The sequence below is a fragment of the Amphiprion ocellaris genome, chromosome 19 (assembly GCF_022539595.1).
Source record: "Amphiprion ocellaris isolate individual 3 ecotype Okinawa chromosome 19, ASM2253959v1, whole genome shotgun sequence".
Classification (NCBI taxonomy): Eukaryota; Metazoa; Chordata; class Actinopteri; family Pomacentridae; genus Amphiprion; species Amphiprion ocellaris.
In genome coordinates, this window is record NC_072784.1 from 15,288,158 (window position 1) to 15,304,497 (window position 16,340).

General features: G+C 40.6%; 1 protein-coding gene across 1 annotated transcript in view; it reads left to right on the forward strand.

Annotated features, from left to right (window-relative positions):
- Positions 1-15,930, forward strand: part of syt3 (synaptotagmin III) — a 37,243-nt gene extending 21,313 nt beyond the window's left edge. The window contains exons 7-13 of the mRNA XM_023276544.3: positions 2,629-2,755; positions 6,062-6,280; positions 8,484-8,604; positions 9,680-9,851; positions 10,552-10,681; positions 12,008-12,101; positions 12,562-15,930. Coding sequence (XP_023132312.1) covers positions 2,629-2,755; positions 6,062-6,280; positions 8,484-8,604; positions 9,680-9,851; positions 10,552-10,681; positions 12,008-12,097 — 859 coding nt within the window. The 3' untranslated portion in view covers positions 12,098-12,101; positions 12,562-15,930. The remainder of the gene's footprint in view (positions 1-2,628; positions 2,756-6,061; positions 6,281-8,483; positions 8,605-9,679; positions 9,852-10,551; positions 10,682-12,007; positions 12,102-12,561) is intronic.
- The last annotated feature ends 410 nt before the right edge of the window (positions 15,931-16,340 follow it).

The following is a 16,340-nucleotide window of genomic DNA, read 5'->3' on the forward strand; positions in this document are numbered from 1 at the left end:
AGATTAGATACATATTTAAATTAGTCAGGGCCTTTCCTGCTGAAATACTTATTTGCCTGGAAATGCAGTTTACCGTCTGCATCCTGTCCCTGATTTGATGTGATTGCGGAGTCGGCGTGTTTATCTGATCACCTTAATTGGATGTGATTCAGAGGTAAACACGTGTTCGGATTGACCACGGCTGTGCTGCCAACAAGCGTGTCGTCTGTGTGATCGGTGCACACGGACAGAAGACGTTATAGCTTCTGGGGTTACTGTTGGTATTTGCCCTGCGGATCCTTCCTCATCCCCAAGTTCACGATGTTCCTCCTAAAGCAGCTAATTAAGTGCTGACACACTGCTTAACACGGGGAGACACAGTCTAACGAGGTCTGATTAAAGGCCTCCGAGCCGTCTTCATCTTCATCTGGTAATTAAATACATATTAAGCGGCGTGGGAAATGCAGCCATGACACTGTGATGGAGTGTTCAGACGTACAGGCGTGTGCATCCGCCTGTTCATGTGTGCGTTGCATGCTTGCATGTTTGTGTGCGTGACAAAGCATAACTTAGAGTCCAGCTACACTGCTTACATGTGCATTTGTGAGTGTGACTCTGCATGGTTGGTTGATATTTAAGGGCCAGTAATGCTGTTTTCAGGCCAAAAGCTGCTGAGAGTTCAAGTTCTCACTTATTTTTGTTCCCTTTAAATATGTTTATGCCTGGAAATATCAGACAACATATATGGGGAGTGCAATATTCTTGCCAGTTTGGCATTTTAAGTAAATAGCACTGTGAGCTTGTGATTCTAAAGCAACAATCTGTAATTTTTAGGCTTGCATAAATTATTATATAGATTAGTCAAATTTGTTGTAGAGATGAGGCAATTAATTGATTATTTGGATAGTATGAAATAACCAGCAATAATCTGATTCATTGTTTGAGTTGTTTACTAAGCAAAAGTCCCAAAATATTCATTAGTGCAGCTTCACAAAATTAAATATTTGTCAATTTATTCTGCTTTATATCATAATAAGCTGAACATCTTCATGTCTAATTGTGGAACAAAGTAAGATATATGTATACTCAAGGAAAAAATTGACTTATGTTTAAATTAATCAAGAAAATAATGGAAATAATAGTTAGTTACAGCCTTTTATGGATATTATTGTTATAACTGAAAGTAAAGCTTGTCTTGCTGTGCTGTTTTTAAGTAAAGGGCTTCAACTGATAGATTTATTTGCTATGATAAAATACCTTTTAATCAATTTGGGAGTGATGCCACATGAAACTTGTCTTTTGAATTTTGATATGTGAGCTATACTTTTGTTTACGGCTCAATTACAGATAAAATAATAAGAAAAATAAAATATATATCATTTGTACTGCACTTAAAATCAATTTGAAATGCTCCATTATAATCAATTTACCTGAAGGACATTTTCTTTAGACCAGCGGTTCCTACACCTAAACAGCCCTGTAATATAAAGCCATGCCTCCTATGTGGTCGATCAAACAGGCTGCAGATTGTTTTGTCCCAGTAATTTTAGATCCCTTAAGAAGCAAAACTTTGTAATATTTTAAAGGACAAAGCATCAAACATTCAATGGAAATCCCAAAATAGGCACATTTATTGTTAGCAGTACTTTGTTTTACCATTTGAAACCTCTTTAGATTCATCTCAGGACCTCTTGCTGAGCTGCAGCTACTAATCTGGGAACTGCTGGCTGAGATAATCAGTGCAGTATTGATTGAAATGTACAAAAAATATGCAATCGGTTTAATAAATGTTTAAACACTGATGGCACTGACAGCCCAATGCTTGCATGGCTTATATTTTTTGTGTGTATTTTGAATGTATCTCTCCTGTATGGCTGCAGCTGCTAATTATTATTTAGTCATGTTATTTTCTAGGATTACCTGTCTATGAAATCGTATAAAAGTGCACCGTTTTTCAAAGATGGAGCCTTGAAATGGCCTGTTTTGTCAGAGATACAGTCCAAAAGCAAAGATAAGAAATTTGCTATTATACATATGTATGAATGAAAAGCTGCCATTCCTCACATTTGAGAAGCTGAAATCAGCAAATTGGAAGCATTTGTGCCTGACAAATTAGCAACATGATACATGAGCAATATTAGCATGAAACAGTTATATTAGGACTATTACTCAGTCGTCCTTTCTGCTTCTGTGCACCCACAGCTCTGTATATTTGACCCAAGTGACTAGAGAATAAAGGCTACTGTGTTAAAGGTAATTAATGAGCTCAGCTTCGGACAGACTCTGTCTCACCGGCTGTACATCTGTGCTCACTGTGCTTACGCTTCACTTCGCTGAGACTGCTGCCCTGATACAACTGCAGGGACAACACACACACACACACACACACACCTAAACACACACACCTAAACACACACACACACGTGCTATTCTGGCTACTCCAGAGACACACAACCTCCCACGTTATTATGTGTGTGCAAACTCTGCGCAGGTGATGTAAGTGTGTGCGTGTGTGTGTGTGTGTGTGTGTGGGCTGATCTCGTCTGTCTCGAAGAATTTTTGTGTAAATTTGTGCGACCCCTGGCTTTATGCCTTCTTGCAACAACGTAGAAATCTAATGGGGGTTTCTGTTTGTGTGTTCCGTCTCAGTACGGAGCAGCTGGTGGTGAAGATACTGAAAGCTTTGGACCTGCCAGCGAAGGACGCCAACGGCTTCTCCGACCCGTACGTGAAGATTTACCTACTGCCAGACAGGAAGAAGAAATTCCAGACCAAGGTGCCTCCCACTCTCAGCACACACACCTGTACCCTCAAGTGGAAAACCGCACTCTTAATGTTGTTGAAATGAGCGCAAAATGAAGAATGCCCTCGATGTTTCTGTTTGCTTTCTGCCTGTTTCCTGCTGCTCTGATGGCCCGGCCTCCTCGTGGAGAATCATTACAATTTCACTAATGTAATCTAATCTAATCTGGGGCATAATTTATTCAGGATAATGCGCTCCAGACTATTACAGGGCACTGCTACTCAACTCCTGTGTGTTATTCTGGTGTTGGAGGACAGCTGAGTCAATATTTGAGTACATTTCGGGACGTTCTGTACCAGGAAACGTACCCTTAGCCCTTGAAAAAACCTGCTCTATCCTAATTTATTCTCTGTGGAGAAGCTGAAGACTTATGAGCTCAGAGGCCTTACAAGTGTGAGTTATATTTCTGTGTTATATCCATAAATATCGCCAGTACTTTTGTACAGTATTTGGATGAAACTGAGAGAAATTCTAAGCTTTAAAAGGGTCAGAATTGAGTACAGAGCTGGAAAAGTGTAAAAGTAAGCTTTCAGTGACAATGAAGCTGTACCAGTTGGAAATTTCTCCCCTTTGGTTTCCTCTTTTGTGCGACTGCATATCACAAAAGCCCCTTCAGCCACTGAAAAGAATGAATGCTTGAGTCATTTGCATAATACGGCTCCTCTTTTGTTTGGAGTGTAGGTGATTGTTTAATTTCAATCAATTGAATTTTTACGCCACTCATATCTTGCACTGCTTTTATCCCTGCAAGTAATTTCAAAAGAGAAACAGACATCAAGCGAGCGTAGATGCCGGGGCTCGTGTTGGAGGTTTCTATAACTTGCCTCCATCAGTCGCACATTTAATCCAAAGCTAACAAGTAATCATCAAGTGCTAATAAGCTGGAGTGACAGAGCCACTCATGCAGGGACAAAAGTTGGATTCGTAAAAATCGTGTGTGTGTCACATTTTAATTATCACCTGCTTTAGTGCATGACAGGATTGATAGAAATTGCTTTCATAGCAAATAAAATTCACCAATAGATCATCAAATAGTACAGTTTCGTGTTGGACATTGAATGAGGTTGAAAACAAATTTGCAAATGATGTCCACAGTTTACTTTACTTACTTTCCATCCGACTGAATTCTTCAACTTTTGCATAATATTCAAAACTCTAGAGGTGAGCTGACGTAAACGTAGTTATACATTGAAAATATGTCAAAAACAGTTAAAAGAGAGAACTTCTGGACCTCTTGCATGTTCCAGGACAAAATTTCAAATTTAGTTTTAGGTCTTGATTTCATTTCAGCGAGTTTGATTTGATCTTTGGTCCCGAAGGAAAAGACAGAAATTCACTTTTCTCCCTCTGGCGAAGGAACAAGGTCAGCCAGTGTGTTAGAGGTTAATTACGTTGCCCAAGGACACTTCAGCAGGTTTGCCACACTATTAATCAAACCACTCTGTAATGCTATTGTGTGTCCTGATATGTCTTGTTTTGGAAATAATGTGGATCAATTTCTATGACATTTCCATGTAATGATGTCTGCTTTGCTGTTTCCAGCACAATGTGATTCATCCAGTAGGCAGTTAATCAAAGCTCTCAGACTGTCAACAAGTTTCTGGTAGCTCGTAGATTTGCTGGTATTGATGCCTTTTATGTTTCCAGTTTCTTTGAGGATAAAACTGGAAATGAGCGGGGTGGTTCTGCAGGAGCAGAAAACGGGCAAAAAAGCAACGAAAACAAAAATAAAGAAGAAAGATAAAACATCACTGCTGAAACTCAAATCCAAAAAAATAAAAAGCTCCTGAAAAAATACCCTGTTTGTTTGGTCGAAGAAATAGAGTTTGCAATTTGTTTAAACCAGGCTGAAAATGTTTTCTACTTTGCAGCAGATTAGTTTTTCATAGCAATAAAAAGTGTAAGATTTCTTGAGGATTCTGGATGCGACTTCAAAACAGCATTAACTGTTGTCAATCTACCTGCTGGGTTTCCTGAATTTATCCGTGAGAAAACCTTGGCTCATGTCTGTGACTGGAATGCAATAATGAGGGAGAGACTCAAATATGAAATTACTTGTTATATTAAAGGGCAACACTGCAGATTACAGCATACAAATTACTGTGTAGTTACTCAACATATGCACTGCATTAATACTGCGGCTCATGTAGAGACAAATATGAAAGGAAGCAGAGAAGAGAATTAGGAATAAGAGAGTAAAAAAACTCTATTATTATTTGATAAATTTAGATTTATAGTGAACTTTTATTTGACCAATAGACTTCTTCTGGCTGGAAATGAAGTGGCAAAAAAGATGTCAGTGATGAATGTTTGCATGTTTGTTGTGTTTTGTTTTTACATCTTTACTAACATTAGCATGTCTATCACAATGTCTTAGCATTTTTTGTAACTTGTTTATGTCGTTTCTAGCCAGGAAAAACCTGCTGCCCAACAAAGAATTCATCATAAATCAAAACTTGGTTACAAATAACTTTTGGCTTAACTGTATTTTAAAATAGCAGAATACAGTAATATTATTTATTAGTAACAGGGCAGGGAATGAATTCAGAGCATTGACACAGCAATGAAAAGAGTTATGGCAAAAAATATCTTAAAATGATGAAGTATTAAAAGAAAAATACAACAAAGTTCCAATATAAAACCAAAATTAGCATTGAGAACCTATTTTTATTATTATAATTGCCTTTTTTTCTGTTTCTGGGGAAGAAAACAAAGCCCTGTAAAGCAGTTGATACCCCTGTAGCTGCAGCTATGAAATCGTTATGTGTGTACATTATTTGCATATGCACAGGACTCATACAGCACTGAGGAACAATATTTCAGTTTCAGAATCCACTGAGAGCCATCAGATGGTCAAAACTGAGAAGAAAATAGGCTTTAATGTGCTGCAAAATCATCAGGTCACAAACTGTCAAGGAGCCAGATACATATGTTTTCACTCACAAACATAAAGTACAAGGAATACTGTGGCAAGGAGTTTGAGATTTCCTCTATTTTTTTTGTTGTTGTTTTTTAAGGGAGGGTTTTTTTTTGTAATTCCAACTGAAGTAATACCCGTTACCTTTCAGTGATGTATATTATAAGGAGAAAGCAAACGTGCATGATAGTCTAGTCTAGTTGGGGTATGTGGGCTGTAAAACACACGTTGTAGTCTATAGTTACTCCCTCATTCCCTGTAATAACACAGTTTTATTTGCCCACTATGTATTTCCATGTATTAAACCTATAACTTGCCAGCTACGATCTAAAACCTTCCCATACATTCTGTGTCCCTCTCAGGTCCACAGAAAGACCTTAAACCCAGTGTTCAACGAGACGTTCCAGTTTGGCGTGCCGCTGAATGAGCTACATTCCAGGAAGCTGCATTTTTCTGTGTATGACTTCGACCGCTTCTCCAGACACGACCTGATCGGCCAGGTAGTGGTGGACAACCTGCTGGACTTCAGCGAGGGCAGCGGGGACAAACCCGTCTGGAGGGACATCGTGGAGGGCACTGCGGTGAGAAATAACCCCAAGTAGCCACATTCATTTGGAGGAGATGTCCACTGCAGATTAGATTATCTGAAATTTAAATGAGCCTTCTGGTGATTTTGGACCATTTCAGGTAGAAATTATGGGCCAAATCTAATGATAAATGCACCCGAACAAGAGCAGATCAAACATGACACAAGTGACAGTTTCAATCTGAGATCTCAAGCAGGAATATATCTCATGAAGTTCTGAAAATAAATCTGAGTTGTAGCTTGGAAGAAAGAGAAAACAACTTAAAAATTAAATCAAATAGCGGAAACACTAAATATTTCCATATGTATATACATAAATATTGCTGTGATAAAGTGTTAGACACTGAAAGTCAAATGCATTCAAAAGCAAAATCATGAATATTTTTTCGCAAACTAGCCCATAAAGTGCAGTAAACAGAAAATATTTGATGTGACCATCCTGTGCCTGTAAAACTGCACCAATTCTCCAGGCAGGTTGTTCAACATTTAGAGGATTTGTCACAGTTCTTCTGTGGATTCGGTCTGTCTCAGGTGCTTCTGTGTCTTAATATAATCCCAGACTGACTCTGCGATGTTCAGATCAGAGCTCTGTGGGGCCCAGAACATCTGTTGCAGGACGTCTTGTTCTTTTTTGTTCCTGAAAGTAGTTCTACATGACTCCGGTTGTATTCGGGCACATTGAGCTGCTGCAGAATGAAATTGGAACAGATTAGATGCCTCCCTTGAATACAAATCTTCTGAAGTACCTGGAACTTTGGTGCCATAATATACATTCATATGTGCAATATTACAGAATTACTGTATGCCCTTGTATAATATAATTTATGTTCACTTCACAAAAACAGAAAATGTACTACAACTACAGATGTAAATAAAGTGCAGACTTTTCTGTGTTTAAGAGTCTGTTAACCACATCCTGTAGCAACAAATGTGAATACTGAAGCAAAGGAAAGCTCTAATAGTTGCAATCTTGCAAGCAACTACTTACATAATAATTTGGGTTCTAACTCACTGAAAATGAAACATAAATTTACCTTGAAAACTATCTATCTGAATTCATGTGTTTGGAATTCCAATCTCTGGCACTTCTAGAAGGTCATTTAATTTTATTCTGTCAGTGACACAGTTACTTGAGATTCTTTTCCAGGCTTCACACATGTAGAAATTGTTGGTGTTCATTATTTTAAAGGCTGTTTTTAGGTTTCCACAATAAAACTGGACATTTCTAGATCTGTAAAATCAAATCAAAGCAAAGCATCAGGTTGATACAAAAATTTGAGATTATTATCAAAGTATGTCAGAATCATTTAAACGACCAAGACTAACCCACCCATCAGATTAATTTTCTTTCAGATTACTGTAATATTTCTTTTCTCTCATAAGACTCAAGGAAACATGTTCATTGTCATCTGGTGTCTGAAGATTGTACTGGTATAAAAGGAAGATGCACAGAAGTTGCCCAGACTGGAAATTGCCTGCAGTATAGATTAATTCAGAGTCTGGTAAAGGGAAGAACCAGCTCAGGAGGGTCCAGATAGATTACTGGAAAAGGCACTGCAGCCACATCCAAACTTTACATTAGGCAGCGTCCAAGTAGATTTATATGAAATATTCATAGAAGGCTATTAGCAAATTAGATAGAGCAAAGTCTTAAAAAATTTTGGCATGGCTGTTTAATTTATTAAATAAGTTTAAAGCATCAGCGTCTCAGTGCTTTTCGGTGTTTCACTTTGGGAAGTATTGATTAGTGAGCCTCAAAGCCACTAAGGAGTCATCACACCACAGTGTGACCTGAATACCGCCAGTGTCATTACTGCGGTGCCACTGAGACCACAGGCAGCGAGAAGATCAGTGGATGGGAGTGGAGGGGGAGATATAAAAAGCCTGGAGAATCATCGCCTCTACTTAACACTTTCCTGCACTCGGGGACTTCGACAGATTGGCATATGATTCATTTACAGTGACGGCACTTCCCCTCCGTCTAAACACTCTGCCCGTCCACATTAGGACGCCTGCTGTCACCCACCGTCAGTCACAGATGTAGCTCTTTTCAGGCCACGGACAATCATAGCAAGCCAAAGGATGTCTGTCAGTTAGTGTTTTTCCGAGCTGTCTCTCTGTCTGATGTCATGTGTGTGTGATCGCAGCGTCCCAGCTCCACTTCTGATCCCCGTTTGTGTGTATGTGGTGACCTACAGGAGAAGGCTGATCTCGGGGAGCTTAATTTCTCGCTGTGTTACCTGCCCACTGCAGGCAGGCTCACCGCTACAGTCATCAAGGCCACCAACCTCAAAGCCATGGACCTGACTGGTTTCTCAGGTAAAGGATTAACACACTCGCACACATCAGACCTGCAGCAAGCGGTCGGGCTGGAAACTCATTTGCAGGAAAAATGTGACAGAAAACAGCTTTAACGACGCTGCTGGTGATTGATGCCGCTTCCTGAGTTCTTTTAGGTTTATACATTATTTTGAGTGATAACCGGCCACACATATAATTTGCCATGAAGCCATGTAGCAATACTTCTCTTATATGTGGACATCACTAGGAAACATGGTGCCAGTTTTACGCCATTTAGCAGCAAAAGAAGCAGTTTTCTCCAGCCGCAAGAGGCAGTATGTTGCCTGAGGGATAAGGAATCGGACTCTCATTATCACTACTGTTACCCTCACTTGCAAGAAAAGCCACCAAAACATTAGCAGAAAGGAATTTTTCAGTTTTTCAGTATGTTTTGTCATCAGTAAAATCAGCTGCAGGTGAAGCTTCAGCAAGTCTGCAAATCACACTCGGTGCTAATGCTAATATTTAATTAACAAATATCGCATTACATTACAAAGAGATTTTATTTTATACCATCCTTCACTTAAAGACTTGATGACTGCATCGGCAATGCCCTGCGATTAAATGGGATCTGGAATGATAATGACCACACGCTGTTATTATTGCCACAGTGATCCCAGCGTGATGCAGCGCCTGAAAGATGCTTAAATGCAGCATAAAGACTGAGTCGTGGGTGTGTTTTCTGCTGGCTGCTGTCACCGAGCTGCACATGTTGAATGGGTAACTGGAGCGATTCAACCTGTGCTGCTTTTTCTCCCTTTGTGTTCTTAATCCAGCTTTGCCAAGGTGACTTGATTTTCATGCCTTTTATGTGTTATAGATGCGGATACCTGTGAACATAATACCTATCAGCGTTCGCAGGAGTCACCCCTTATCTTATTCTCTCTGCTTCCTCCCTCCTGTTTTTGTGTCTCGCTCTCTCTCTTCTTTGCTGGTTCTCATCCAAAATCCCCCTTTTTTTCACTTTTTCTGCTACTCGCTTGTTTTCCTTCTCGTCTGCCTTGTTTTTCTCTCACTCTTCTTCTCTTTCTCCATCTTTCTGTCTCTGCTTCAGACCCGTACGTGAAGGCATCGCTGATATGTGACGGCCGAAGGCTAAAAAAGAGGAAGACCTCCATTAAGAAGAACACACTGAACCCCACGTACAACGAGGCGCTGGTGTTTGACATTCCCAATGAAAACATAGAAAGTGTATCCATCATCATTGCAGTGATGGACTATGACTGGTGAGTGGGTTGGGGTGTTATATTTTATTATATTATATGCTAGCATGTCCCGAGGGCTTTAAGATCAAACCGATCAGTACTGTGAAGGAGCTGCTTATTGAACGTGTGTTTTCCCGCATACAGTGTGATGTTGTTTTCGGGTCGTCACATTTTTGATGGTGTTGCGGCTGTGTTGAACACGATGAGGACCCTCTCATGAGTCCGCCTCCTGGTGGATGTTCCCTGTTTTACATAGACAGGCACCTCATGAATAGGCATGATTTATGCTAATGGTGAAGGAAGACGTGTGACCCTGCCAGTGTTTGTCTGTCTGCCGCTTGCAGCAACACTTGGCTGGTTGATGTGTTTGTGTATAAATGCAGCGCCTCCCTATTATGTAGTCTGCCCTGCATTTGGCATCTCTATAGGTGTGTGTTTTTGTATGTTTGTACTCGTGCCCGCTTCCCCACTGACATCAGGCTTTTATACTGGGCTGTGTGTATTTGTGAGCTGCTATTCAATATCCTTCCTCCACTGCTGTACTCTTTTCCCAGTACTCAAGGTTGATAAATGAGACTGTTTCTTACAAGCCCTGTCTCTCTCTCTCCGTTTTTTTATATCCCTCTCTCCACCCCCTTCCTTTTTCGGACTGTCTGCTTTTTCTCTCCCTCCGTCTCCCTCGTCCTTGCTTCCTTCCCGCCATGCCTTTGCTGCGTGTCAGCATTGGTCATAATGAGGTTATAGGGATGTGTCGTGTGGGCAGCGATGCTGACGGTCCAGGGAGGGAACACTGGGCAGCTATGCTGGCCAATCCACGCAAACCAATAGAGCACTGGCATCAGCTTGTGGAGGTAATGAGCATATGATCATATGTGTGTTCGTGACTGTATGTGTGTGTGCAGCCATGTGGCCCAACTGTGACCACATTACACTACGTTCCAATTTTTCTGTTGGCACTGAGCACTGCAGTCAAAACGATTTTTATCCTATGATGATTAGCATTCGAAGTAGTGGTAGCAGAGGGAACAGCAGTAATGATGGAAGCAACGGTACAGTAACAGTAGAAGTAGTAGCAGTGATGGAACAACTATTTATTCCACTATGAGTAAAAGCCCCATGTATGTAATTATGAATTTCAATGCACTTAATATGCAGGATGTGTCATTAGGAGGGACAACTTTTAATTACTTTATATACTGTTGTTTGGAAATTAATCTGCACCATTGCATCATATGTCAAAAGTCAATTATATGATTTGCAAGTCCAACTTTAATCACAGAAAGGTAATTACTAGCTATAGCAGCAATAAAATTCTAAATACAATATTTACCTCCGAAATATTGGAGGATACTGCAAACATATTCAAACTGTATTTAAAGAACTAGTTCAAGATTTTAGCAATTATGTTTTTTTGTTGTTGTTCTTGAAAATAGATGAGAAGATTGAAGCTACTTCCATGTCTAGAAGGTTAAAATGAAGCTATGAATGGGTTAAAGAAACAACATATAATGCAAACTTATGTATAGAGAAGCCTGACTTGTCTGAATTTTATTGTTTTTAAGATGAGCTAAAACGTCATTAATCTCAAGGAAATCCTTGTGCCAGATATTGCTCCAAGAAAAAAAAAAGCATTATATTACGTTACATAAGAAAAACAATGAGATGCAAGTAAGATACATTCCAAAAATAAAGTAAGCAAGCTAAAATAAGGCTAGAGTATAATAGTACAAAGTAATGAGGACATTCAAATGAGCTAATGAGTAATATTATACATGATAATTAAATATTGCACCTGAAAAATGAGATGAAAATGAAATATTGCACTTTACATTGATAGTGTTGTACATAAAAGTGAAACATCACACATGTGAACAAAATGTTGCACGTGAAAATGAAATGTTACACATGGCACTGAGCCATGTTCGCTGTTTCACTACATTCCCGGTCTTTATGCCCAGTTAATTGCCTGCTGGCTCAGATTTAACACACAGACATGAGGATGTGCATGAGTTAACATGCTTTTTCACTACCATGCACATGTAGGTAGTAGTAATGGTAGTGTTGGTGTTACTGCTGTGCACTGCTGAAAGTGTTTTTTGTTCTAGCTAAATGCATGAAAAGGTTGTTGTTTTTGTCATGCAAAATTAAACGAAGCAAAAATGTCTCCTCTCTTGCAGGAAAAAGCGATTGGTACATTTGTGTCGAAGCCTGCTCCAGCATCCTCCCCTAAGCCGCACATCGTGGTGGACAGTCCCCACTCCGATTAAAACTGTAAGCATCTCCTCCATCTTTTCCAACAGCATGGTTTTGAACGCACTGTTGCTCTCTAGTCTTTGGCGTATTGTGCTGTATTTGTATTCTACAAACAATCCAACGCCTGCCCGGTTTCTGCTCGTAAAAACGTACGCACTTTATTGGAATCTTAAGCACACATCCGTGTACCGTGCGGCAGATGCTCTCCAGCCAGATTTACACAAGAGAACCAGTCAAGTCTTTAAAAGCATGACCTAACTGTGAGTGTGTGATAAAGTGGAGGCTGTGGAGCTGTCAGATGTAGGAGCTCTAAGGCAGGAGCATCTGTATAATCTAGATGTTATGGGTTATGTAATGCTTCTCCCCCTCCTCCCCTCATACTTACAGTACTGCATGCTGTTTATATATTCTCTCGCCCCCCCCCACTGTCTCTCTCGTGCTTAATCTGCCTCTTCTCCCTTATTCCCTCTTTCCTCAGGTCATTATCATCTCTACAGCTCCAGACTTTCCTTTCTTTCCTCTCATCTGTGAATAATTCTCTCCATTAAAGACAGAGAGACATGGAGACAGTGCTAGTGTCCAACTGCTAGTGCCGTTTTGCTCCTGCTAATGAATCCTTCAACTCCTGCGCTGTCTTTACCAAGCCGGGGGGCAAAAAAAAAAAAAAAAAAAAATCAACAACATCCATCACAAGCTACACTTTGAGCATCAGACTACACATTTACAAACACATGCGGACATTAAACAGTACTGTAGGACTGATATCAGGTGTAAATTTGGGATCAAGCAAGGAAACGCACACACTCTGTCTCTCACACACACACACACACATAAATACACAAATACTGAGTTTGTAGTATGTGCGTAGTTCATGTGTGCTTCAGATTATAGTAGTATTTCATCTAGAAGGCGTGTGATGTGACAAACTTTTCTCTCTTGAAAACAAAAAAGAAAAAAAGAAAGCCATCATAGAATGGTCATTTCAACCAGGACCAAAGGTTCATGCCCTTGTACAGACTATAAAAGAAGAAAATCCCTGTCAATATTTTTCTTTGCAACATTGGTGTACAGTATTTGCCGTACTGTATAGGAAAACATCTCACGTAATACTTTAGCAGGACAAAACATCTCTGGTGGATTCTCCCAGCCATTTTGGACACCGTCTCCAGGGTCCGCACCCTCTGGTTTCAGAGCTAACTTGCTCATTTTCCCCAGAGGATGGACGACGGAGCGCCCGGTGGTCTTTACTGATGTCAGAGGAGCGAAAAATGAGGACAGACTCATTGGTCTAAGCATGTTACGCAACCTTGAAATGTGTCCCTCTTCCTCATGCTTTTTGTCCGTCCTCATGGTGCTCATTAGTATTTTTAAAATTATTTTCCTGTCATTTCTGTGATACAGTAAACACACACGCAGCCACCAGGAATGGAGTTCATTCATATTACTTATTTTCCAGTCCACTGAGGATGAGACAGTGTGAGCATCTGAGAGACATGAACTATCTGAATGTCTCCGGCTTTCAGGCCAAACCGCCAGACTTTTCTTACCACAGGACTGAGCAAGTTGAATGAAACCTGGGTTTATTGTTGGACCAGCATCTGTTTGGAGTGCACTCACTGGAGGATGTATCCCACAGGGACGGATATCACCACTCTATTTTATTTTTCTATCATTCCAGGACTTTGTATTTTATTTCTCAAGAAGTCACTGTCGAGCTTCAATGGACAAAATTGTTTTCTCCGAGTCCATATCATGTCCCTGACAAGACTCTAGAAGGACACACACGTTCGTGTTGCTTTTACTAGTGTGTGTTTCTGTGTTTGTGGGTGTGTTTGTTTTGTATTTGTGCGCGTCTGTGTGTGTGTGTATGCCTGTGTGTGTCACTGTGACCTTGTGTGTGACACGTTCCCGTGCTCACCACCTCCCTCGTCTTTTTTTCCGTCTTTGCCTCCCTCACTCCCCGAATCCCGGCATCCACAGACTGAAAAGCTCGTCTCGGAGCCAAACGTGTCTTCTGTCTTGTCTTTACAAGGAGCCATTTTGTGTGTGTGTGTGTCTGCGTGTGTGTGTGTGTGTGTGCGTGTGTGTGAGATTGTATGTGTGTGTACTACACGTGCCTCATTGCACTAGGTGGGGAAACACTGTCTTTCATAGACATTAGTTTGTATTGTCTATGTCGTCTCTGAAATCAGCTGCCAATCATCCAGCCCTCTTCTCCTCCCTAACCCTTTGCCTGATGTAAGTAACTGTGTTGATCGTGTACTTCTTTCAGTAATTTGTGTACTGTATGTCCAAGGGAAAACTCAGATGGAACAGCGATAGAAAAATTAAAATTGTTGGGTGTGTTTTGATTACATTTATGAGAAGAAACACAACAGAAAAAGAAAAAAAAACAAAGAAAAAAAACAAAACTGCAGAGGCTCGTCTCTTACGGCCAACAACAGATCATGACAAATTTAGATCCCCTTAAAGCAAGACAACAAGGAGGAGGTGTTGTGAGAAAACAAAGCACCTGGAAATTTCTGCACTTCCTTGTGTAAACTGATACAGACTTATAAAGCCATGTCTGTCACCGCTACTACAACTGTAACCTCAGCAAAACAGTACAACACCTCACTACAGCTACTTGTATTGCTATTGTTGCCATTTTTGCCTCTCATCCTCTCACGCACAAACACACATTTCTATAGAGGAGTGTGTCGGTGCGTGGGAGGGAGGGGATCCAGTTTCATTCTCTTTACCTCTGGATCAAAGAAAGTTACGAGAAGGTTACAAATTCCGCATCATACCTGCAAGTATTCTGTGCAGTTTGTCGGGAGGGGGTTTATTGATCAGCTTGTATAAGTAGATATGGTATTGATCCATTGGTCTCGAGGCCCCATAATTCTTTCCTTCTTTCCCAGCCCTCTCTCTCTCTCTCTCTCTCTCTCTCTCTCTCTCTCTCTCTCTCTCTCACTCTCTGCTTGTGTCTACCCTATTTAGCCCTTGTGTTACTGCCTTGTGATAGATTACAAAACTCATAGTGGAACCAGCACATTCCCTTTTCCTCCCTCCCTCCCTCCCTCCCTCCGTCCACCGCCTCCCCCCCACCCTCCTCTGTTTCTGTCTGCCTGATTACTGTCTGATTACTCATTCTCTCGTTCTCTCTCCTCCAGCGATCCTCACCTTTCCTCCCCACCCCGCCGCCGCCTCACCCTCACCTATCCATTTCCCGCTCTATTTCCTCCCCTCTCCCCCCCGACCTCCCTGATGCTTTGGTTTCCTCACATCCCTCCATCTTGCCCTCTTTCTTTCTCTGTCTCTGTTCGACACCCCCCCACTCCTTCATCCTTCCTCTCTGTTCTCTCTCTCTCTCTCTCTCTCTCTCTCTCGCTGTCTTCTCTCGTTTGTGCAGTTCTGAATGGTCATGGGGAAACATGTTTGCATGCTTATATTAACATGAATGATGTCAACTTGATGCAATGAAAATTATATAAGTGATGCTTTAAGCAAAATCTGACAATGAACTTGATACTAATACTACTAATGACGACTAAATGGAGACCTAGCAATTGTTTATCTCTGTGGTCAAAAACAACAATGATGAAATAACATTGTTTATGCTGTATTTATCTTTCTCGAATTGGTATTCTTTTTTTTATTTTCAGTTGTTTGGGTTTTTTTTATATATCATTTATTGAAGAGGTTTACTTTTTTATTGGTTAATGCTGAGAATTTGAGTGAGGGGTTCAGTCAGGGCAATTGTTTCAGTCAGGACAGCTGTACCAGGTCGCAGGATGTCGGTGAATGTGTAAGTAACAGTGTGGCTGAAGCAATGAAAATGGAAATAAAGGATATGTATCATCCAGCCTAGTGTATTTCCGACTTCTTTTTAATCCAGAGGCAGAAACGGCGGTGGAGCTGCTGTCACACATACCAGGCGGTGTGCTATATATAAAATGCAAAGCCCTGAGCATTTCAGATATACACACTCTATTTTTGGAATCTAAGACACTCTACCTGGACAGAGGCTGCCTGAACTTTTTTTTTTTTTTTTTTTTATCACCAAGCTCCTTCGGCTGTGCACTAAGTCGTGTGTAATTATTCAGTCACTTTGTCATGAATTCTTTATTGTGGCCGCATTTTGCCTAAATGCAAAATGGAACACAGCTGCCTGCCCTGTGTGCTTTTCCCCGACAGCTGCCCTCCTACTTCTATTTAGTCTCCCTTGATTTTTAAACCGCTTATATTATTTGTCATGTGGTTATTGTCCCTTGT